This window comes from Diceros bicornis, chromosome 25 (assembly GCF_020826845.1).
Source record: "Diceros bicornis minor isolate mBicDic1 chromosome 25, mDicBic1.mat.cur, whole genome shotgun sequence".
In the NCBI taxonomy this organism is placed as follows: domain Eukaryota; kingdom Metazoa; phylum Chordata; class Mammalia; order Perissodactyla; family Rhinocerotidae; genus Diceros; species Diceros bicornis.
In genome coordinates, this window is record NC_080764.1 from 23,810,477 (window position 1) to 23,833,946 (window position 23,470).

Below are 23,470 nucleotides of genomic sequence, written 5' to 3' on the forward strand. Positions count from 1 at the left end.
CCCCCGACCACATTTCTTACAGGTAACGTAATCAGTTCCCAACACCAAGCAGAAAATGGGAGAGGATTGGAAATGGAGAGTCCTTTGAACAGCAGGGGCTCAGTAAATATACAGGGTATACAACTGCATGGAAGTGAACTGAGCAGCTGAGTGGTCAGACCTTGACAGTGCAGTTCTATTAAATTGCTAAAGACATTGTGATTTCATAGAAAAGCAGAACTATGTAAATTTACACAAGAGCTCTAAAAAAACATGTCCACCATTTTCAATGAGCCACTTTCCCCTACCTTTGCCATACAATTGAATTAAGTGCTAATTTAATAGTTGAATATAGTTTGGCTATTTCTTGTTTTTGATCAATAGCACTCAAGTGAGAAGTCTCTGCTAAATTCATGTCTGCAAATGCATTGGGCATCTACTTATGTCTCAGACATAGTGCAAGGAGAAAAAAGATGAAATTGCACAGTATCTGCCTTCAAGGAGATTATAGTCTAGCAAAGGAGGTTGACCAATATCCAAGTGATTTGAGTACAAAGCAGAGCATGAACGAGCTACAACAGAAGTAAAAATAAAAGCTTTGGTTGTTAGATGGAAGGGAAGGTCTCTTCTGTTTAGGGAATCGGGTGAGGGTTCCTGGAGGAGGAGACAGATGAATCAAAAAGTCACTCCTATGCACCTTAAAAATTTCTCTGTTGTGGTGAGTTTTGAGATAGCTCATAGCACTACAAGCAAAAAGTGACCCAAAGCATTTGCTTAGCTTGTTCAGGCAAATAGATATGCAATTTTTTTCTCATTTGTAATCACCATCCTCTGCAATACAGCCAGTGCCATCAATCCAGCTACAAATTTCATCCATCAGTTTGCTCTTCAAGCTGTAATGACTCAAATACTTCAAGCCCAAACAGACCCTTGTAGTCAGCTTCAATGGAGCAGGCCAAACTGGTGACAGAGTTAATGTTATCCCACCCCTAAGCTAAGCACTTTTTCGTTACATAGTATTTCTTTGTGGTTATTTTCTTTGTTGGTGATCAACGGGATTTTAGATTTCCATCTTTTGACTTTGGGTTATAATCTAATGATTGATCTTCTGTGGACCCATAGTGAACACTCTACATAAGAATCCACATTCTCCAAGCATTCTTTAACATGCTGGGAAAGACATTGCAGGGCAAACACATATGTTAATAGCCAACACTTAAATAGAAATTTCCTATGTGCCAGGCATTCTTCTAAGTATTAGATTAATTCTAAATTAACTCATTTAAATCTTAAAATTAATTCTCTATTTTACAGATGAAGAAACTAAGGCACAGAAAAGTTAAGGAACCTGCCTAAGGTCACACAGTTAGTAAGTGGCAGAGTCAGGATTCGAACCAGGCAGCCTGGCTCCAGAGTCTATGCTCTTAACTGCTTTCCTCTACTTCCTCTATCACCAGAGTATTATGGTTCTGTGCTCTGGGAATAACCAATCAATGTTTTCATTTTCAGAAAGATGGCCATTTTCATTATTTCCCGCAGGTCTAGCATCTTCTGTTTCAGTAAACAGAAGTTCAGCTTTTTTTTTTTTTTAGTTAACAGATAACTACTGCTCTTATCAGAAGAAATGAGTACTCAAGAAACTGCCAGATTCTTTCTTTCATGTCTTCAAGAGAAAATACATTTTAGCTTTACTTGTTCTATGAATTCATGATGGTATAAGTGCTAAATAGATACACTGAAGAAATGATTTTTAAGGTTATAATTTATGAATCAGAGTCCTAACAGGTTAAAAGCTTTTTCTTCAATGCATCATCATTTTTAACCCTCAACTCCTTCTCTACTTAGAGGCCACTGCTTGGTGGAAAAGGATTGTATTTACAGTTTTCTAATACTAAGTGGTAAATGTGTAGTAGAAATTTTTGAATATGAAATGTTCTCCACAAATGTACTAGAGATTATTGCAGTAAGTGTAGAGAAGATTGATTTCCCTGCCTTTCATCTCTGAGATTCAGTTACATCATCTATCAGCATTTCTGGTGTCCACTTTCAACAGAACACTTTTCTAAGTACTACTGATGTAGACACGAAGTAACAATTGACCTTACATCCTAAGACCTTTGCATTCCCAATAGAATTGGAGCCAGATGAAAGAGAGCTAGGGCAACTCCAGGTGCATAATGTCCGCAAATACCCACGTGCCCAGATGTTCATCAGTGAATCTTTGACTCATCCATCTATTCAGACCAGACCAGTCAGTTCATTTTGGCCCTATGCTAGGTTCAGAGATGAGGATGCAAAAATGGATAAGATTTGGTCTCCGCCTCAAGGAGTTCTACCTACATTTTAGACAGAGACATCTATGTCAAAAACTAAACTAACATATGAAAAAATGCTACAAAAAGAGGGAAGAGCTAAACATATGGGGGTCAGGGAAGGTTTTCTGCATAGACAGATGATGCTTGAGCTGAATCTCAAATTAGTAAGTATTTTTAGCCAAATAGGGCACTGAAGGAGTCACTCCAAACAGAGGATGCTGCCCATGTTCCGGCCAGGTCTAGAGACAGTAAGGAGACATGGATGCCCATATTTATCCATTTTCTGTCTCTGTCTCTCTCTCTCTCACTATCTGTCTTTCTGTCTCTCTGTATCTCTGTGTCTCTTTCTTGTGCGTGCATGCTGACTTTCACGTCACGCACACACACACACTCACTTATTTCCCCATATATTAACCCAAGAGAAACTATAAAAGAAACTCTTTCCAAATTTATCCAACCCACTCAAGTTTTTTTCCTTTTCTGGAACTTATGAAAACTTTGGCACTTAATTATTTTCTTAGATTTGTATCTACTTCAAATGTATACCCAAGGAAATTACATATTCCTAGAAGGAAGGAACTTTAGGCCGTTTTACATTTTTACAACACCTAGCATGATGTTACTTATATATTTTGTACTTAAAAAATCTTGTTGAATTAAATAGATAATAACTACTAAAACTATTTTTAAGAGCTGACTCTCTACTGGGGATTTCCTCAAGGAGAGCTGAAAATTCTTAGTCACTTCAATGTCTGAGATAATTAAAAATTCTGAACTAACCAAAAAAAAAACCAAACCCAGACTGTGAGGCTAGTAACACTTTCTGAAGGGCCAAGCTATTGTTTATTGTGACTGCTGTTCTCATTCTAATGGTAGTGAACTAGTTCTTAGATTATCCCCTCACCGTAGAGATAGGGTTCTCAGAAACTCTAGCCAGGGTTTCACAATGGGGTTACACTTCTCTGAGTATTCAGGACCTTACTGAAATTCCTTCTAATAATTTGGTCTGGATGTCTCACGTCACATGTGCACCATTAACCAGACCACTTGCTGACCACATGACATCTGCCCTTTTCTGACTCTCTTGCTCTAGCTTATTGTTGTTGATGGCTCCTGTCACCAAAGCTTGAAACAGTGCCACTAGGACTTACCAAAAGTGTTCTCAATGTTGTTAATACCCACTGAGGGTGCCAAATCTGCTACTAATGACTACCAATCTCTGCTTCATAGCTGCAGGTGCCCAATGTGTCAAAAGTGCTAATGTATGTGCTACTGGCTACAATGCCCAGTATCTTCCCATCAAGGGCACCTTAACCAATGCCAACTGAATGTTTTGCCAATGCCACTGAAGCCTGCCAATGTGGGCACCATTGCCAACTGCAGTGCCCAATGTTGAGGGCACCAATGTCTGCAATATGGCACCATCTCTGCTTGCTGATGAAGTTACTGGTGCCAATTCTGCTGACTCCTTTTGTTCCCAATGTCCCAAAAATGTTTCATGATACAGCTTTTTTATTGAAGCTTCTTCTTCTTAAGGCATGGTCCATGGGAGCTGGGCCAGATCCTGGTCAGAGCACCAGATCCTGAAATCCATTCAGAATCACCCATCCCCTCTGACACTTGTCTATTGTCCCTTGAATCAAATACATATACCCTGGCTATCTTCTTTGAGCAGAAGAGTCTTTTGAGGATCCTGGATTCTTCAGTGAAAATAGACCCATGCAAGACCAACCTTGCCAGTCATCCATACATTCTTGCAGAAGATAGATGAACACAGTTCTATTCAAGCTGAGATCCATGCCATCCAGCTGTAGCTTTCAAGCTGGCAGAGTCCCAGTCCCTGTTAGAGAACAGGAACACTTTATTTTGCATTGCAGGAAATCACCTGGAATCTGACCACTTCTCACCGCCTCTACTCTAGCACCCTGTCCAAGCCACTAGCCTGTTTCTCCTGGATTACTTCCATAGCCTCTGAGCAGGCCTTCCTGGTCCTACCCTTGCCTCCCTGTGAACTATTCCCAAAATAGCAGCCAGAATGATTATGCTGAAACATAAGCCAGATCATGTCACAGCTCTGCTCTCATTCTTGCACTGGCTCCCGGTTTCCCTCAGAATGAAAGCCAAAGTCCCTACAAGGCTTTTAAAGCTTTACCTTATCTGACCTTGATTACCTCTCTCACCTGCTCACCACTCCTCTCCTCCTGCACGCACTGCTCCATCCCCACTGGTTTCCTTGCTATTCCTTGAACAGACACCAGGCTCACTCCTTCCTGAGGGCCTTTGCTCTACCTGCTCCCTCTTCTTGGAAACCTCTCCCCCTAGTTGCCAACACAGCCAATTCACCATCTTTAAAGCTTTGTTCAAATCTTGCCTTCTGAATGAAGTTTCCCCTAACCATCCTGTTTAATACCGCATCTTCCCCCTCTGCACACGCAGACTCTAGCACTCCCAATCCTCCTGCTGTATTTTCTCTTTTTTTTTCACGGCACTTATCACTTCTGATATAATTTTCTTATTTATTATGCTTGTTAATTATTATTTGTCTCCTCTCTAGAATGTAAGCTCCACAATGACTGGCATCTTTATATGTTTTGTACACTGTTGCATCCAGAATAGTGCCTAGAATGTAGTATGCATGCTATAAGTATTTGTTGAGTGAATGAATGAATGAATGAATGAGTAAGTAGATGAGTGGATGGATGGATGGATGGATGGATGGATGGACAGACGGACAGACAGACGGATGGATGGTAAGTCCTCAATTTTGTAGCTCCTCTACTAATTTTTGGCCACCATGTGAATGATAGCCCTTGTACTTCCCTTCCCAGACAGAACATGTTACTCATTTGTGTATTGCTAACTTTGGTTTTATGGTACATTTATCTATTTGAAGTACTTCAGTGGGTGATGTTATTATGCACATGCCTGGAGGCCCTGAGAAAGGACGTGGTTTTTAAATATCAAATAAATAGAATTGGCATTCAGAACATTCGTCATCTTCTGAAGACTCAAGTTTGGGGAATTTTTTTTTAGTCGAGACTAATATGCAAACAATTTTCCTGATTGATAGTAGCATTTAAAGTTTGTGTTTTAAGAGCAAAGCAGTGTGCTGCATAATTGAACAGCTACATGAATGTCAGAAAACACGTACTGTCTGAGGAAAGAAAAAAGTAATCCTGTGTCTTTTTCTAAATATAGTTCATATCACTGGCGGAGCTTGAAAGTGTGAATGATGGCGAGCATTGTTCAGCACCTTATTGTAGTTGCAATAAATCTTCTTCATCTTTAATCTGAGCCCTTTTTTCATAAAACAGCTTTGCAACAAGGAAGCAAATCAAAACAAATAGTAATGTTTAACAAAGGGCTCTAGGGTCAACATTATCTCAACAAGGATTTTAGAAATGAAAAGATGGTAAAAACATGTTCTTTTATTAAATTTTTAAAACATCTCTTTTACCAAAAGCTTTAGGGAGAAGCACAATAAAATCATTCCACCCCAAGGACCATGTTTATGTGTGTACTGTGTAGTGTCTCTGTTGGTCTTTTCATCCACATCTCCACAGTTCTTACCTGGCAGAAAGCTGCCGGGTTCTCGGATGATGCTACAGATAGCAGTTACTTTACGTGTGCACAGATGAAGCTGAAAAGACCAGTGCCTGACTGACATCCGCTCACACTGCTTGCAAAGAGATGAAGAGATTGTTTTGTAGTTGTTGCTGTTGTTATCATTTTTTTTCAACCACAATTTATAGAACTTGTCTGTTTTGGCAGCTTCACTCCAGCGCCTTTGATCAAAGGGAGTGCCCCCTAACTGACGGCTAGAGGCTAGACTCGTCTGGCTAGTGCTTCTATTTTGTTTACCAACTGACTATTCTGTGCTGTTGGAAATTGATTGCCCATATGTCTTGAAAACATTTCTTATCTATGCACTCTGTTGTTTATTACTTCACTTTCGGTTTATTCTGTAGGAGAAGAGGGAGAATCCCCCTCTGCCCTTTCCCTTAAGGTTCTTATGGCTGGCCAAATAATTACCAAGACAGGTTAGCTGGAGAAAATAATACCAAGTTTAATAACATGTATACGTGGGAGAAACCAGGGACACTGCGTTTCTCAACACAATAGTAGAAATTTTCGTCTTAAATACCATGTTCAGCTAAAGACAAAGGAGGATGTTGGGGGTCGGGGGGAGCCAGCTACAGGAGATTACCACTAAAGCACAGTAAACAAGAGTAAGGTTATTAGGCAGATTTAAGGCCTCACCTTCCACATTGATGAGTTTCTAGAAATTAGGTCATGCCCCCTCTTCCCAATACAGAGAAGGAGATACCTTTACAAATGGAGATTTCCCTTATAAATGTAAATGTTTGTTTGGCAACTCCTCGCAGGGAGATTTCCCTTATAAATGTAAATGTTTGTTTGGCAACTCCTCGCAGGGCCATCCAGAGAATGTGGCCAAAGAGACAGAACTTCCCATAAGATGGGCTTGTTGGTGCCTTTCCTATTGTAACATCTATTTTACATTATATTACAGCCATCAGATAGAAGATCTGTTCCAGGAAGAAGTTACTATGTCAAATTCTTTAGGCAGTTAGTGGGAGAGGTCAAGTGTCCGTCAGAGAAAACAATCAAGGTAAAGAGATATATTTCAGTGTGGCCAAATCTTGATCTCCCACAACTCCATGGTCTAAGACTTGACAAAATAAGGCATACCTAGGCCCTCTCTGGCCTAAACCTTAGTTTATTTCTCTTATTCGTGAAATATAAACCACAGGGCATTATAAGACAGTGCCCAGTCCAAAGTGCTTTGCTTTCCTTTATTCCCCAAAAATGTAGTGCCAAGTAATATCCAGATATCACCTCTTCACTGCTCCTGCCTGTTCCTAAAGCTGGGGGTCTTCAATGGTCTGAACACTCAAGGGACCCCTAGTCAGCAAGGCTCAATTGGTGGTGGGAAGAAATAGACAAGTTACCCTTATCTGCAACTGTAAGTCCACAGTGACATCCAAAAACAATTCACTTAGAGTTTAAGTTTCAAACAATTCTGAGAGTTTAAGTTTCTCTCTGTTCTTTTATAGAAATTGTATCCATAACAGAGTCTGATTCTAAACAAAGGGGTTTCAGGCAACAGATTTGTACATGTTACATGTCTCTCTCCTTTGCTGCAGATACACAACACAGAGACCTTATCACACCTTGCTTCCTAACAATAGTCACAGTGTTTTAATCCTTTCAATTCTCACAAAAGGAATATCATCACATGAGCTAGCCAGGGTCTCAGACTCCATAAAGGGCATTTTCCCAGAGATCACCTAAAACCCCTCACAAATGAGATAATGTATGTGAAATCACTTTGGGGTCTTTAAAGTCTTATATGATTGTTAGGTGATGTTCTTTACAATCCTATCCATTTTGTAGACATGTATTTTCCAGCAAAGTTGCACTGTGATAGCACTTAGATGATGATGGATAGACTTTTTTTCTGGGGCTTCATGGTCAGTGGATCTGCCTTTCTCTTTCATGTTCAATCAGTCTTTTAAGAGCCACTGATGAAACAGCACAGTGATGTCTAAGCCCAGGTCTCAAAGCCTGTAGGAGATCTGATCCTCGCACTACTTGATAGACCTACATTTGGACTTGGCAGCACACTGTCTGCCAGCATGGCTTGTCCTGGTTTATTTTCAGGGCTGCGGTTAGTCCAAGTCTTGAGTAGCAGCAGGACAGAGCAAAAGAGGCTAGAACAAGGAGCAGGACTAGAGGGAGGTACCTGATGATATCAGCTGGCTATATTATAAAAGTCATATTAGGGAGTCTGAGAGTATAAAGTACATCCAGGTGGGAAAAAAGAAGCCACAGTCCATTGCAGCTTCATAGGCAAGTTTAAGTATCTGAGCCTGGTACATCAGGACTGTTACACTACTAGGTTTACATAAATGATCGTCAGGTTTGAATGTTTGTATCCAGGAAGTGGCATGCCACACAGATGGCTGTCCTTGCCCCCATGAGAACATTTACCAGTCCTAAGAATACAAGAGTACAAGAATCCAGCTCTCACCAAGTCCAGCCAGATAGCTTCTGCATCCTTATGACTATTTTAACAGAAAGATTAACCCCAAAGTTAGCTTCAGCTATGCTTTTCAACACTATAATTTCCAAGAAAGGCAAGCAAAATCCCCAAAGCAAAAAACAAGCCCTCTACCCCACCTCAATCTCCATCACACTCTTGGACTCATTCCTTTGTATCTCGCACCTTCCTCAGCCCTGAGTCCTCATTTCTCACCCCTTTCTGTGCCTTTTCCTTGTGCTTTCTAAAACCTTCATCTCCCTGCCTTCAAAAGAATGGTTCAGATTGCACTTTCTACTTTCTCATCTCTAACTCACTCCTCAACCCAGTACAGCCTTGCTTCTGGGCTCTTGTCAGTAAGGCCCCAGTGACGTATTTGCCACATCCGGGAACTCTTCTCCTTCCTTGTCTTAGTAGACCTCTCTGCGGCATTCCATCACTGCTGACCACAGCCTCCTTGAAAGCCAATTTCCCCCACCTCTCTTCTTGTCTTGACAGGTCCTTTTTTGGTCTCCTGAGTATAATTCTTATCTTTCACTTTGAAAGTGTTGGTTCGTCCTCAGGCCACTTCTCTTCACACCCTCTGCAGGCTCATCCATGCATGATTTCAGCTCCCGCTTATGATAAAAATAACTAAGATTGATTGAGTGCTTCTGTGTGCCAAGTACTGTGCTAAACTCTACTTGCATTGTTTCACTGAATACTATGACAGCCCTCAGAGGCAGATACCCTTTTTTATCTCTCACATTGCTAATCAGAAAAGGGATATTTAGGAAGGTTAGGCAGTTTACTCAAGGTCATACAGCTAATAAGTGGAGGAGCCAAGACTCCCATCTGATGCCCAAAGTTATGTCTCCTCAGACTTCCTCCCCAAATTAAAGCACTATTCCACAGCATCTTTAATTTCTCATGTCTCAGAAGTATTCATGTCATCTCAGTCTATTTTCTTTTCTTTCTCTACTGATAATACCACCATGTACCCAGGTATAAAAGCCAGAAACTTGAGATTTTCCTACATTTCCCCCTTTTTTATCCTTTGAGTAGTTGTCACAAAGGGATGGTGGTGTGATTGACAGAAAGAAGCCAACAAAAGCAGTTAAAGGAAATGAAGTTTCTTTTAATGGCAACAGATGTAAAAACTTATGGCTTCACAAAACAGGAGACAATGCAATGTACTCTCAAATGGAAGTACAGGCTCCCTTTAAATGTTCTGTATGAAATTACCTTATTTTCAATTCTCTTTGTATTAGAGGAAAGGCTAAGCTGCTAAAACTGAGACCTCCATAATATAGTGGTTTAAAGAATAGAACATTTATTTCTCCCATGTAACAGTCTTGAAGTGAGCAGTCCAGGTTTGCAAGTTGGCTCTGCTCTGTGCAATTTTGGACAGACCCAGCACCTTCCAATCTGTTACTCTGTCATCCTCTAAAGCACTGCTACTCAAGTACATCCCGGGACTGACAACATTAGCATCACCAGGAGGCTTGTTAGAAATGCAGAATCTCAGATTGGCCCTCCGACCTATTGAATTAGAATATGCCTGTCAACAAGATTTCCCACATGACTCTTACGTACATTAAGGTTCGAGAAGCATTTCCCAAACTCTAGGGTATTATTTTGCCCATGTGGTTAAAGCTGGGCTGCAGGCACTAGGTTCTAGTTCATGGGAAGACAGAAAAAAGCAACTCTAGAGCAAGCAACCTATCTTTTAGGTTGAAGGTGTCAACCTACAAAAACAAAAACCAGTTTAAGAGGCAAGGCATGTATTTGGGATCAAAGAATTGCATTTCAGGGAACACAGATACAGGTAGAAATCTAAATAGTGTCCTGCTAGGGAGTAAAAATCAGGGGCTTTTAAAGACAAAGAAGAGAGGTTTGTATTACAAAGAATTTTAGTTGGAGTTGGAGGCAGAGAGCTAGTCTTGGCTAAACATTGATTGATTACTGATTCTATCTTCTGAAAGTCCACAATCCTCCGTCTTTGTGATCAAGACGTCCATTCTCCTGCTGACTTATCAAACAACTGCTTATAAAACAATTGTCATTTTGGCCCAATCCAAAGGTTTGGCCCAGTCCAAGGTTCAAGTCAGCAAGGCCGTTTGGAAAGTCAGCTCTGACTCCATTTTAAAATAGCTCCACTGAACTCAATTTTGACAAAGCTGACCTGGAAGTTGCGTGCAACACTTTCATTAGCGTCCCAGAGGCTCAAATGTATTCTCACAGAAACAACCAGAAGAGAAGCTTGTGTATCTTGTCTCTAATTGGGCAGATACAAGCTCAATTTAAGCTCTATTACTGTGGAAGAATAGAGAACAGTTTTTGGTGGACAACAATGTCCAATTTTGTAACACTTTTCAGACATAAGACTATCTGTCTAATCTCTTATTGACTTTTTGGGGTTCCTTATTCTCTTGATCTAATTACCATGCCACTATTGTAACACTGGCTAAATAACTTGTTGCACTGAGAACTATTTTTTATTTAATCCCAAATCTATTACAACTTAATATCATCTTGCCTTCTTTTTATTTCCTTTTCTTATTTTTATTGCCTTCCTCTTGCTATACCTTCCATCTTGTGGCTCCATTACTTTATGAGGTATTATCCTTGTCTGAACAGACAAAGCTGGTTTCAGACAGAGAGAAAAAAATGACAGACAATACATATATGTCCATACATATACGACAAACCCAGAACATTTCAAATAAAATTGAGAAACTAAGAGAAAAGAAAACTGTAGTGATCATGAAATCTTACAAACGCCTTCTAGATCAGTGGTTTTCAAACATTTCTTTTTAAAGCAGAGAAAGCTTTTCTTTCTCTTTTTACCTGTATAAAACGTGGGTTAAGTAGCCTAAGCAGTCTCAGAGCCTGGGCTGTGCAGCTGCCCGTATTGGCCCCCTTGAGGCCCAAGGACTCCTCAGAGCACTGGTCTAGGGTCAATGATTTCTGCCTACTACATCACCTGTAATGTTAACAGTATGCCCTCTCTGAAGCCAGGTTTGCTTTAAGAGGCTCCTGGAGGAAAGTCAGTGCATATTTAGGTGGAATAACAAAACACCAAGAGCAATAAGGAAGGAGTTTGGTAAAATGTATCAATATATCTAAATTTTCCCGAGACTGAAACTTCCTTCACTGCTGTCTCGGATTTCTGTCCCAGTTGAGGTTTTCCTCAGAGTTTGGGATTCAACTAGCTGAATCAAATTGCCTCGTTGTGAACCTCTGTTATGAATGTCTGCTGCCTGCCCACCACTCTGCCGCTCAGATTACAGACTGTGCCTGACTCCCATTCATGCTCAGCGGTACTGCGGGCCTGGCAGCCCCTGGAGCTGTCTCTGTCTAGCCCTCTCCTGCCAGATGTTCCTGCTGGAGAGAGTTTCATCATTGCTAATTTGAAAGAGCAGTTGCAGTGCTCCTTGTCAGTGCCGCTGATGACTCATGAAAGAAGTGTGGAGGCGGTCTGACCTTTAGCCTAATTGTCCTATCTTGTAATTTTTTTTTTTAGTTTTGCCTTTGAGCTTCTTTTCTCTTTACTGCATAAATAAATCTGACACTAATTTGATATTAACTTACAAATTATAAGATTTAGGAATTATAAAGGAAGTTTGAGATCATTGGTCCAATACCTTCATTTTATAGATGAGAACACTGAAGCTTAGAGAGGTGAAGTAACTTGTCCATAGTTACAGAGCTAGTTAATAGTAGAGTCAAGACTGCTGGGCTACGGAAACAAAGCCCAGTGTGTTTTGTAATACAGCATACTACCTGTAATTGCTTCTTGGTATGTAGTAGTTTTAAGTAGTTGTAAACATTAATGTTAGGCCGTAAAAATTGCCCTCATTTTCATAATATGTAGTGCAAAATACAAATCTCCCCCACAAATGGATGCCATGCTACAAAAATTAATTTGTCATTTTATCTTCATGTGTTCATTAAATCACTTAATTTAATAAACATTTAGCAAAGGCCTGCCGTGTGTGCGATGCTCTGCTGGGTACATAAGAGACGATAAAGATGGCTAAGACCTTGTTTCTTCACCAAGAGGCTGACAGTCTAATGAAGAAGATAGATACTCACATCTCTAACTATAATAGAAAGCAGACTTTGGTAGAGCTATAATAGAATTAAATACAAATTACTACAGGAATCTAGTGGAAGGTATGATTAATTTTGACTTGAGAGTAAGGGTAGCATTGGAGAAGACTTCACAGAAAAGGTAATATTTAAACAAGAGCTTTTAAGAATGGATAGAATTTCAACAGGAGAACAAGGGGAAAACAGCATTCCTGGCAGAGGGAATGGACCGAGCAAAGGTGTGGAGGTATACTGGTTATACAATGGACAAACATACCCATAAAATAAAGAATTACTTAGTTTAGGATTAGTAAAGATGCAGTACGTAGATGTTTACTAGATGACAGTCAGAATCCTTGGGAAGGATGTTGATGTTAGCTTACTTTAGCATCCCTAGTCTTTCTCCATCTCATGGAGATGCATTTGCCCACGGATTCATAAATTTAAAAGTTTGGATAATTTTATGTGTCAACTTCATTAGGCCACAGTACCCGGATATTTGGTCAAACACCAATCTAGATGTCACTATGAAGGTATTTTTTGGATGAAATTAACTTTTAAATCAGTAGATTTTTAGTAAAGCAGATTACCCTCCATAATGTGGATAGACCTCATCCAATCAGTTGAAGGCCTTAAGAGAAAAAGACTGAGGTCCTCCAAAGGAAGAGAGAGAATTCCGCTTCCAGACTGCCTTCAGGCTTCAGCTGCAATGTCGCTTCTTCCCTGGGTCTCCAGCCTGCCAGCCTGCTCTGCAGATTTTGGACTTCTGCATGTGTGTATACACATCCTATTGATTCTGTTTCTCTGGAGAACCCTAATACAAATACCAAAGGTTTTGAAATAAAGAGTGACTATATTAGTCAGTTTTCTCCTATATGTCAAAATTTCCGTGATTTACAGCAACAAAAAATATATATGTTTAGTTTTCTTTCTCATGGGTCTGTGGGTCAGCTGTGGAAGCTGTGAAGAAGCCAGCTAACTTCAGCCGGACTTGCCTGAGCTCCGTTGAACTAGAGCAGACTCCAAGCTTTGGGTTGGATTTAGGTTTGCCCCACAAGTCTTCATCTTTCTCCCAGGACCAGCAGTTTTGCAACTACTCAGCACTTGTTATTCTTGTGGTAGAGCATAAGAACACAAAAGCGTGAGTAGATCACAGGAGCACAGAGGCCTCATTTATAAACCGCCACACTAAAAATTCTACCTGCTCCATTGGCCAAGCAAGTACGTGGCTAACATCCATGGGATGGAGAAGTAACTCCAGCCGTAGTGGGATACAATGTAGATCCCTTGGCAAAGGGCACAGAGGCATAACTCTAATACAGGAAGAAAGTAAAGAATTGGGAACAATTCGATCTACTTGAGTGATGTTGTTAGTTATACTTCTGAAGGGGGAATATAAAGAGGTTATCAGACATAAACCCTTTCTAAAACAAGGTGGAAAAGGAAGGAAGTAAGAGGAGGAGGGAGGGATGAGAGAAGAAAAAAGAGTTTTGATTGGAAGTTGAAAAGATTATCAGCCAAAGGACTGAATATTATGCAGTTTCAAAATAAGAATGGGACTAATTTAGGGCAGTATGTTGAGGGGACTAAGAATTATTGAAGAGGTATTATATTCAAAACACTGTGCTGGGCAATTTGCGTACCCTATGTCATATAATCCTTACAACAACACTTGAGATAGATATTATTGCCAGATATTAAAATTCATTTTGAAAGAAGGGAACTGAATTGAGATATATTTTGGAAATCAAATTTATAAGACATTGGCCTAGTTAGATATGATGGTAAAATAGAAACGGGAGAATAAGGTGACTCCTAAGATCTTGGACAATGGTGTGATGCTTCCCCATTGACTGAGATGGGAAACACAGAGGGAGGGCCGGTTTGTGAGCTGAAGGAGATAAATTTTTGACTTGTGTTGGTGATAGCTATGGGACATCTATGTGAGATATCCTACAAATGGTTGGAAATTTGTATTTTAGAGCTCAAGAAGAGAAGCCAGTTCTGGAGAAACACTCCAGAAATAAAGGCAAAAGCATTCTAAGCATGGAAAATGATATCAGCAAAGATATGAATGTGTCTTGTGCACACATTTCATGTTCATGGAATGGCTAGCAATTTAACGTACTGTTTAGACTTACACATGTGCCTAATCATATGCATTACGGTACACATAGCAGAGTAGTGTGAGGTTAGGTTGAAAAGATAAGTTTATACCTGATCTCAGTTGTCCTAGAATGCTGGCATAGGACATGGGGCTTTTATCAAGAAGGAGCCACTATAGGTTTTTGCATAAGAGTTGACTTAAGAGACTGGCTTTTTGGAAGACTGATGTAGCAGCGTGATATAAGCTGGACCAAAGTTGGGAAGCCATGTGGAAGGCTATTGTCCTAGCTTTTGTAAGCTCCAACAAAAACCTAAACAGGGTAATGGCAATAGGAACAGAAATGAAAGAACAGATGGAAGAATTGCTTTGAAAGAAATTATTGTGCAGCACAGTAACCATTCTGCGTATCATTAAATACGTGTCAAGTTAATTTTGTAACTTCATTTAGCTCTAATGGTTTTCTCTCTTCAGGTATGGAGAGCCTTCGTAATTTATTGGTCATCTGTTTGCATATTTTTCAATTAAGAGTTATAATTTCCATGAGGGAGAGACTATGACTGTTTAGTTCTCTACTATTCCACAACATTCATCAGAATAGGCACTGACTAAATATTTATTGAATGAGTGGCTGGATGAATCTGCCCCTGCACACATCAACGTACCCATTTCCAGGTTCTCTTCACTCTGCCCCCTGTCTCTCATTCTCCCACCAAATATTTCCCTCCCTCTCACCTCCTTAAGTTTGGTCTGAGAGAACTTGCCCCACAGGAGTAACCAGATTACTGAGCAGTCTGCATTCAGTGAGACGCTGATGTGATTTTTTTTTTTTTTTATTTTACAATCTTGCCTTCAACCAAGCTCAATTGATTCTCTCTTTACTATTTTTTTTTTAAAGATTTATTTATTTATTTTCCCCCCAAAGCCCCAGTAGATAGTTGTATGTCATAGTTGCACAGCCTTCTAGTTGCCGTATGTGGGACGCGGCCTCAGCGTGGCCGGAGAAGCGGTGCGTCGGTGTGCGCCCGGGATCCGAACCCGGGCCGCCAGCATCAGAGAGCACGCACTTAACCGCTAAGCCACAGGGCCGGCCCCTCTTTACTATTTTTTAATGTTACCTCAGACATATCCAATAACTTTCCAGTCATGTAAAATATTGAAAAGTCACTTCCAATCCGTTTCAGCCTCCAGTTTTCTTTCCTTTGCCTGCCCCGCCCCCCAAGTTTAGGCTTCCCCCAAGAGATTGGTACCCCTCCCTCGTCTGATTCTCAATTCCCTGATGCTGGGGCAAGAAGGAGGGATTGAGGGGAAAGGCAAACTTCTTTATGCTTAATTGAGTTTGCTTTGCAGAGCTCTGGAGGGTATCTCCACCACTGCTCGTTGGCTAACACTGACCATCAGCAACCTCTGTGTGGCAAGTGGTCACTGATTGCCCTCTCAAAAGAGTGGTGTGTGAATGCTTGGGGTGACCTCTGGGGACCCCACTGCACAGTTCTCTGGTATAGGACCTCTGACTCTACCCCAGCTTGATTCATCAAGACTCCCTAAGCTTGTCTCCAGTATCCACTGCTGGGGTGGTCAACTTCTTGGATGGCTAACAGCAAGACCTCCCTGCCAGGCTGTTCATTTCAACTCCAATGAGTCTCTCTTCTTTCTATGTCTTTCTTCAGTTATTTTCTTATGTCAACTGGGACAGCCAGGGAGTTTCGTGGGGCTGAGGTGATTGTTCAGGGTAGCAGAGTTGGTTCAGCCACCTCTTAATAAGTTCTGGAGAATGCACCTAGCCCCAATATTTTCATAACTTTCTGTAGATTATGAAAGTACTTAATACCTTTGAGCCTCTGCTTTGGGTTCTAGTCTCCAATTTTGCACATACATAACATCTGGTTATTTGGGAATGCCACTAAACTTTCATTTTGCAAACTCTGAGTTGTCATTTACATTTGTATCTACTGTGTAATAAACACTGAGTTAAGTGTTATGTAAACAAGCATTTAATGAATAGCAGAAATGGGTCAATCAATGTAAAAGTGAAATACAAAAGTCTGATGCAGTTCAGACTCTAATGCAAATAGTGAATTACACTCTAACTTTAAAATAGAGGACATTTAAACCTCAAAATGGAATGTAGATTGGAGGGTGGAACAATGGAAAAGAGGAAAGGAGAAAAAGTAACTCAAATTGAAGGAGAATCTCAAAAATGAGACCACTGCATAGTGACAGAAAGTCTAACATGTTTAAGATTAAAATCTGAATCCCTGACACCCAGACTAATCTTCTCTCTGCTCACAAGTCAGAATCATATAGATTTCCATTAATATTTATCTCTTTGAATCTGAATGAAGAGGAAAATCTATGTTGTATTTTGCCCAGTTTTGCTGTTCCCATCGTGAATTTCACTGAAGGATCACACCAAGTTGATGAGTTGCCAGCTGTCCTTAATAACTGAAGTATTAGATGTATGGTATAGCATGCACAGCAGCACGAGTATTAAAAGTGAGTTACTTCAAAAACCAAGAACCACAAATTCAACTAAAATTTCAAATAAAAGCTAAAGGACTAGAATAATACATATAAAATTTTAAACCCAGAAGTTTGTCTTGCTTAAATTACTTTCACACTCTAATTTAAACTCAGAAACATTATGCTGCTGTCACACCTCTTTGTTCTCCTAAAGTAAAAAAATCTGTATATAGCTGACAAAAAATAGGAACCTGTCTGCCAGCAAATTCTCTATTCATGTCTGACATACTGTAGAGTCTATGCAGAACACATGGTCTCTAAACACCCAAAAGCCTCTTCTTTACTGGCTTAACACAGAGATATGTTTCTCCAGCATGTTTGCACTACCTACGATACATGTCTTGCATAAGCATGAATTCCTCTGGATGTCTAAGTCATGCAGTATTTTCACGTGCTTTGATGTTGTGCATATGAGAATTATCATCTACATTTTGGGAGTGCCGTTCCTTGTGCCTTCAGCATTGAATTTAATACTGCTCGACTGACATCATTTTAAATTCCATTCAGCACAATGCCAATAATGTCTATAACAGAAGTTTGATATATTTAGTTCTCTCAAGTATGGAGCTGATTTAACAGCTAAATTGGAAATTTATGGGTGCATTTTTGAAAACTAAGTCAGTGTGAAAATTATTAATGATTTAGAATTCTGCATAAAGCATTTTGGTTTCCCTTATTTCCTTGTCCAGAAAGATCTGTTGTTTCATATCAGATAAATTTCCAAGTAGCAAGATGCATTCTGTTGTTGGAATACAAAGCAGTTTGAATTAATCCTAATGTGATTTTCTTAATTACAGATGAGACCCATTGGCCATGATGGCTACCATCCCACCTCTGTTGCTGAGTGGCTGGATTCCATTGAACTAGGTGACTACACCAAAGCCTTTCTAATTAATGGCTACACATCGATGGACCTGTTGAAAAAAATCTGGGAGGTTGAACTTATTAATGTAAGTTGATCTCTTAAAGACACCTTAGCCATTCAACCCTTGATAAATGAAATTCCTATTATAGGTGGGTAATTTTTTATTTCTTTGTAACTCTTTGGATATCCAATGATTTACAGATATGCCTTCTGCTTTAAATATATATCTCTCTTGGTTCCAGTCAATTTCACAGTCATTGTCTTTTGAAGTTTTGACGTGGAGAACTAAGAGGACTCTCAGCGTGTTTTGCATTATCTAAGAAAACCTTCTAAACATTTTTGGGTTTCCCATTTTAGGAAATTCTGTCAATTTAGGATATGGGCATGATGAGGAATAGACTCCTATTCTGATCTTTGCTCATACTCTTTGTTAAAGTTATCATTTTTAGTATTCTATCTTTATTATGTTTCCTATCTCTATTCCTTAACTGCATATACAAACCCCATACTTGAAGAGATTGCTTTTGTTCTTATTAAATAGGCTGCTGTAATATCAAAATTTTATTTCCCAGAGCTCATATCTATATCTTATAAATCTTAAGTTGTGTCTGTTTTATTCATACACTTGGCATAGATTTTCTATAAAAACTGGCCAGCATATATTGCCATGTACTCAAGCCCAAAGATATCAACTAAATCTGCATAAATGGTTTTGTTACTGATACTTTTCTCATTTCATTTTTACTACTATTTTATTTCTAATGGCATAAAGGAATGAAAGAGAGGAAAAGATATCGTTTAATGATCATGCATTCATATTATATTTGGCATCATGAACATTTCTTTTCAAAAATGAATGAGAAGTCATTTAAGCTTTTACAGAGTTTCTTAGATTTAAGTTTTATATTCTAATAGCTGGAAAAAAAAGTATTCATAAACTGAAAGATAAAGCAACTAGGTTCAACAGTGCTCTGTTCTACTCCTCACTGCACTTTCTCTCTAAAAGTCCAGTCTCTACATATTGCATGTCATTAATTATTTTAAGTGATGGTTATTAGTAGTAATTAATTATTCTTTGCTTTTAAAAGTCTTTCTTAAAAGTAATATCTTTTATGGAACATCTCATAAAACTGTTCTTTAAAAATCACTTTAAATGGACAAATTCTTGGCTCCTTCTTCTAATTTGCCATCAGTTACTCTTAGTTTTCTGTCCTTATGCCCTCACAAAAGCTATCATTATTTCAGAAGTAACTCACTGTCAGACTCAAAGCCTTTGATTAATTTTGTTCTTGGTCTGTGTGGCAATGGAACTAACTGGAACTGTATTGCTTTTTGGTTGCATCGGAGATTTTGGTTCTCCACGGAGAACTCGACACTCATCTTACACCTACTCTTAGCCATTTGCTAAAGGAGTATCTTCCACAGATAAACAAACATGCTTCCAATTAAGTTTCGTTCTAATCAATGATATAACTTGACAAATATATCTATGTAACATCTTCTGAATAATATTGCTCCCCACTGAAGAACAAATGTGATAGATAGCACATGAGTCACTCACCTAACTGGCATTAGCAGTAATCCCTAAATGAAAAGAACAGATTCCAATAGAACTCTATTATAAAATGTTTTCATTGAAGCAAGACTGTGTGTTTCAAAATCAAAATGCTGGGGCTAGTGTTTAAGGTGTGGGCTTGGACCCACCCTTTCCCAGTGCTGTGAGTACCAGCAGCCTAGAGATCCCTGTTCAGTCACTGTGGCCGGGCCTGTGGATGGCTGCAGTGACTGCAGGAACAGGGATGCCAGAAGGCCTCAGGTTTACTGCTGAGGCTCAGGGACTGATATACCACCACCCAAAGGGCCAGCCAGCCTTGAGTTGGGACAGAAGGATAGCCTTTTCTACCTATACTGACTCTTAAAGCATTTTTCCTTTTAGCTACATTTGCTGTAATACAATCTGACTTCAATACGGAGAGAAGAAGTGCCTGTCACAAGCATCATGTCAGAATTGGAAAACATAGTCTCTGTGTTTTAGACCTTGAGGCCAAATTCCTCTGGCCTGAAGTACAACATCTATATCTAACACCAACCCAGTATATTTTCCTTAAAGTAAACTGATTGAATTTAAAGTGCCTTGTGACATCTTTATGGGCAAGTTCACACTTTTGATGAAGAGGTTTTTCAAGTCATTTTACTCTGTAGATATATGTACGATGGACAAAAACTGATCTGTACCTTTAGACTTGGAAATCAGAGAACAAAATTTTTATGTCCACTAGAGCTGCTACAAGAGAAGTTCATTTGATGGTTTAGGGTTTTTGGGTTTTAAAATGAGAGATAGGCACAATGTGTGCCTTCTGTCTTACAAAGCTTTTGACTGATCTCAAATTTAAGATTTTTATTTACCCCAACTAATGAGGGAAGGTATCCAAATATAAGATAATCTCATATATAATCTATGGGCTTAGCAATTCTATATTAAGTACCCATAATTTACTGTTTTCTAGCCTAAAGGGAACATACATTCACCTTGATTTAGAGCAAAGCTTTTTTGGGGAAATTCACATCTTTGTAATGAGTGGCTGGTTTTAAGGAAACTAAATGTCTCCAGTAACTGTTGTTTTATATAAAGTGAAGAGAAAAGAGCAAGAGGCTGTGTTTGATACAGAGGTCTGCTGGTGGAGGGGGAAGGAGCATGAGGAGGCTGACTGCTCATGTGGCGACAGGTGACTTCAACATCATAATAGTATTGATTAAGCCTCCAAAGTCACATGGAATTATGTTTGCTATTAGACAAACAGTAACACATTCTCAGCGAGTATAATGAGTTTATTCAAAGTATTTTCATGAGGAAATGAAAACTATACAAAGTTGTGACTTGAAAATATAGATACGTGTGAAATTGTAATCTTTCAGAAAGTCCCCACAGAGATTTTTCTTTTTGGAGTGTATTATTGCCTTTGAATAACAAGGTTATTCGAATAACCTAGTAAGGGTTTTGGTCACAAAGCTACTCAAATTGTAGGGCCGAGGAAGAGTAGCGGAAATCTCATATCTTAATGTCAGTGTTGTCAGCAATGCAAATCAAGCACAGGGGAACTTTTAAGACACAAGCTACTGCCAATTTTACAGGTCCATGTGTGTCTAGACTTAGACAATGAAGTATATGCCAATAATTGTTCCCTTTATTCCCTAATCTGTGCTTCATATTCAGGCGCTGATGTTTTATGAATAGCTCTGTTTTGTCCCTCTGTCTGCCACCATCATTAATAATATCATTAGTACTACTTTCACTTTTGTGTTGATGTTGTGTTAAAATATTAATATTTTGGGAGAGATTGTCAGGCAAATTGTTCTCTCTGCAAATGCTAACTGGATGAACCTCTACCTTGAATTATAGTCCCCTCCAAAGGCTGGTTAAGAGAATTAAAGCCTAGTTAATAGTGCATAAGTACACGAACATTTTTAACTCGGAAGTTACTCAGGGCTTGCATTTGGTATTGCCAAGTTTGCACAACAGTTCCTACTGCTATTGACAACCTCAATAGCCCTGCATGGGGGAAATTTTAGATAAAAGGGCCACATATTTTCTGCATGAAACGTGTATGGATAATTATGAAATCTCAATGAAATTATCCATTTTCTAGACAAAAAAAGAGTTTTGCAATTATGAAAACAGTGTTAATTTATTTTACTACTGTGTACCTACTAAGAAGATTTTGGTAAGACCAAATAAATTTAAACCCTGTCCAATTTATTAATTTTTGAATTTTAGTGTAGAACATATTATTAATTTCTTCCCATTGACTTTACCATTAATTACCAAGGAAATAATTCTAGCCCAGGCTTATGATATCCTACAGTGTTGATAATGATAAAAGTACCTATTGAATGAGCAAAGTAAAATGCAGGTTTCAGTGCATTCTTAAATCTCTGCTCATGAATACAAGAATAGCTTTAAAAATCTAACTACAGTGGTTGGATGTGTTTTAAATACCTTTGGGTAGAAACAAATAAAATAACTAAGGTAGCAATAACCATATGTGTCCCATGAAAATCATTTGGACTTATGTTTGCAACAGTAAATTGATTAGAAGATCATTTGCTTCTTGCCCATTAGCTGTTGAAACTATACTTACATCACTCTTTTGTTTAGGACTGTCAGATTTCTTTTTGTTTTATCTTTTGCAATGTTGTTGATTTAATTTCTAACTTTCCTGGGAAATTCTGTGATAATCTAATTACTTAGAGATGTACTAAGAAATTTTCAGAGGAAACATTCTAATTTTGTTTTAAATCTTTAATAGTGTGAAGTTATGCTGTAGAAATATCGTCCTATCAGTATCAAATTTAGACTCATTGTGGGCTTTGATGTTTTTATTTCATTATCAGCATTATAAACTCTCCCTCCTATCTACCCTACCCTCATTGCTATAATTGCAATTAAATTTATTCCCTAAAAGTCTTTTTTGCATTGTGTATGTGAGTGTGTGTGTGTATCGGATAAAGGCAAATGGTAACTTATATTCCCAACCAAAAAGAAAAATGAGTAAAATTTACAAATTGCAGGAGAGGAATGGGGAGGATGAATGTTATAATTGCATCTTCAAACCAATTATTTTAAGTAAAATGTTATGCCTTAACTATAGGACATTAATAAATGAGAGAAATATTCATATTTCCACACCAGGGAGGCTATATCAATCAACACTTCAAATGCTAACAATTTTAATAAAAACTGAAGACTTTAAATAACTGGATCTGAGTACTCAAGTGTAGAGCAAGCTTCATAAATTATCTGTGGATTTAACCATTTCATTTATACCCATATACAGTACAGCTGGCCCTTCACAAGCCTTCAGGACAGCTAGATACAACCTCTGAGTTTCAGACTTCTTCAGGCAGGTGTCAGGTAAAGCCCCTGGCTCCACCACTCCTACTCACTGCATCTAAACTGCAAGCTCTTCCAGGATTTTCTTGAAGCTCCCCTCACTTGGCCCAAATTTGCGGAAAAGCACCCTTCCTCATGTGAGATGCACAATTCTTTCCCAAATAAATACTCACTTTCTGGTGATTTTTAGCCATTAAACATACGGCCTGGGGGTTGGTGACGGCTAAGGATGGCATTATTGAATCCATTATCTCTCCGTATTTGCATATCTGCATCTCTTATGCTACTATCAACATGAGATCCTTGTCCTAAACTGAGATAGAATTATACCACAATAAAATGCACCAAGATACTAAACCTTCATTGGTAGCGTTATAGCTTTTCTTTTGCATTTAAAGTGAATTTGCACTCTTGCAGTACCGCAGGGTCAATATTATGGAATAGCCATTATTAAAGTGTTGATATCAAATTAGTAAAACACACACACACACACAAACACACACACAATGAAAGTAAACAGGGCATTTTGGCCTGAAGACACAGTTTTGAGCACTCAGCAACAAACGAACTTCATGAAGAACTGAAACCTTCTGATTACAGCCATTTATGATCCATCTCTGTGCAAAAAGGAAAATCATGTTCTGATTATCTAGAAATT

The 23,470-nt window shown here is 39.0% G+C and overlaps 1 protein-coding gene across 2 annotated transcripts in view; it reads left to right on the forward strand.

The window, feature by feature from the left end:
• The window catches only part of ANKS1B (ankyrin repeat and sterile alpha motif domain containing 1B), a 758,303-nt gene extending 740,019 nt beyond the window's left edge, over window positions 1-18,284 (forward strand). For both annotated transcript variants that reach the window (XM_058568586.1, XM_058568587.1), the window contains exon 17: window positions 17,854-18,284. In XM_058568586.1, the coding sequence (XP_058424569.1) occupies window positions 17,854-18,015 (162 nt within the window). In that variant the 3' untranslated portion in view covers window positions 18,016-18,284. The remainder of the gene's footprint in view (window positions 1-17,853) is intronic.
• The last annotated feature ends 5,186 nt before the right edge of the window (window positions 18,285-23,470 follow it).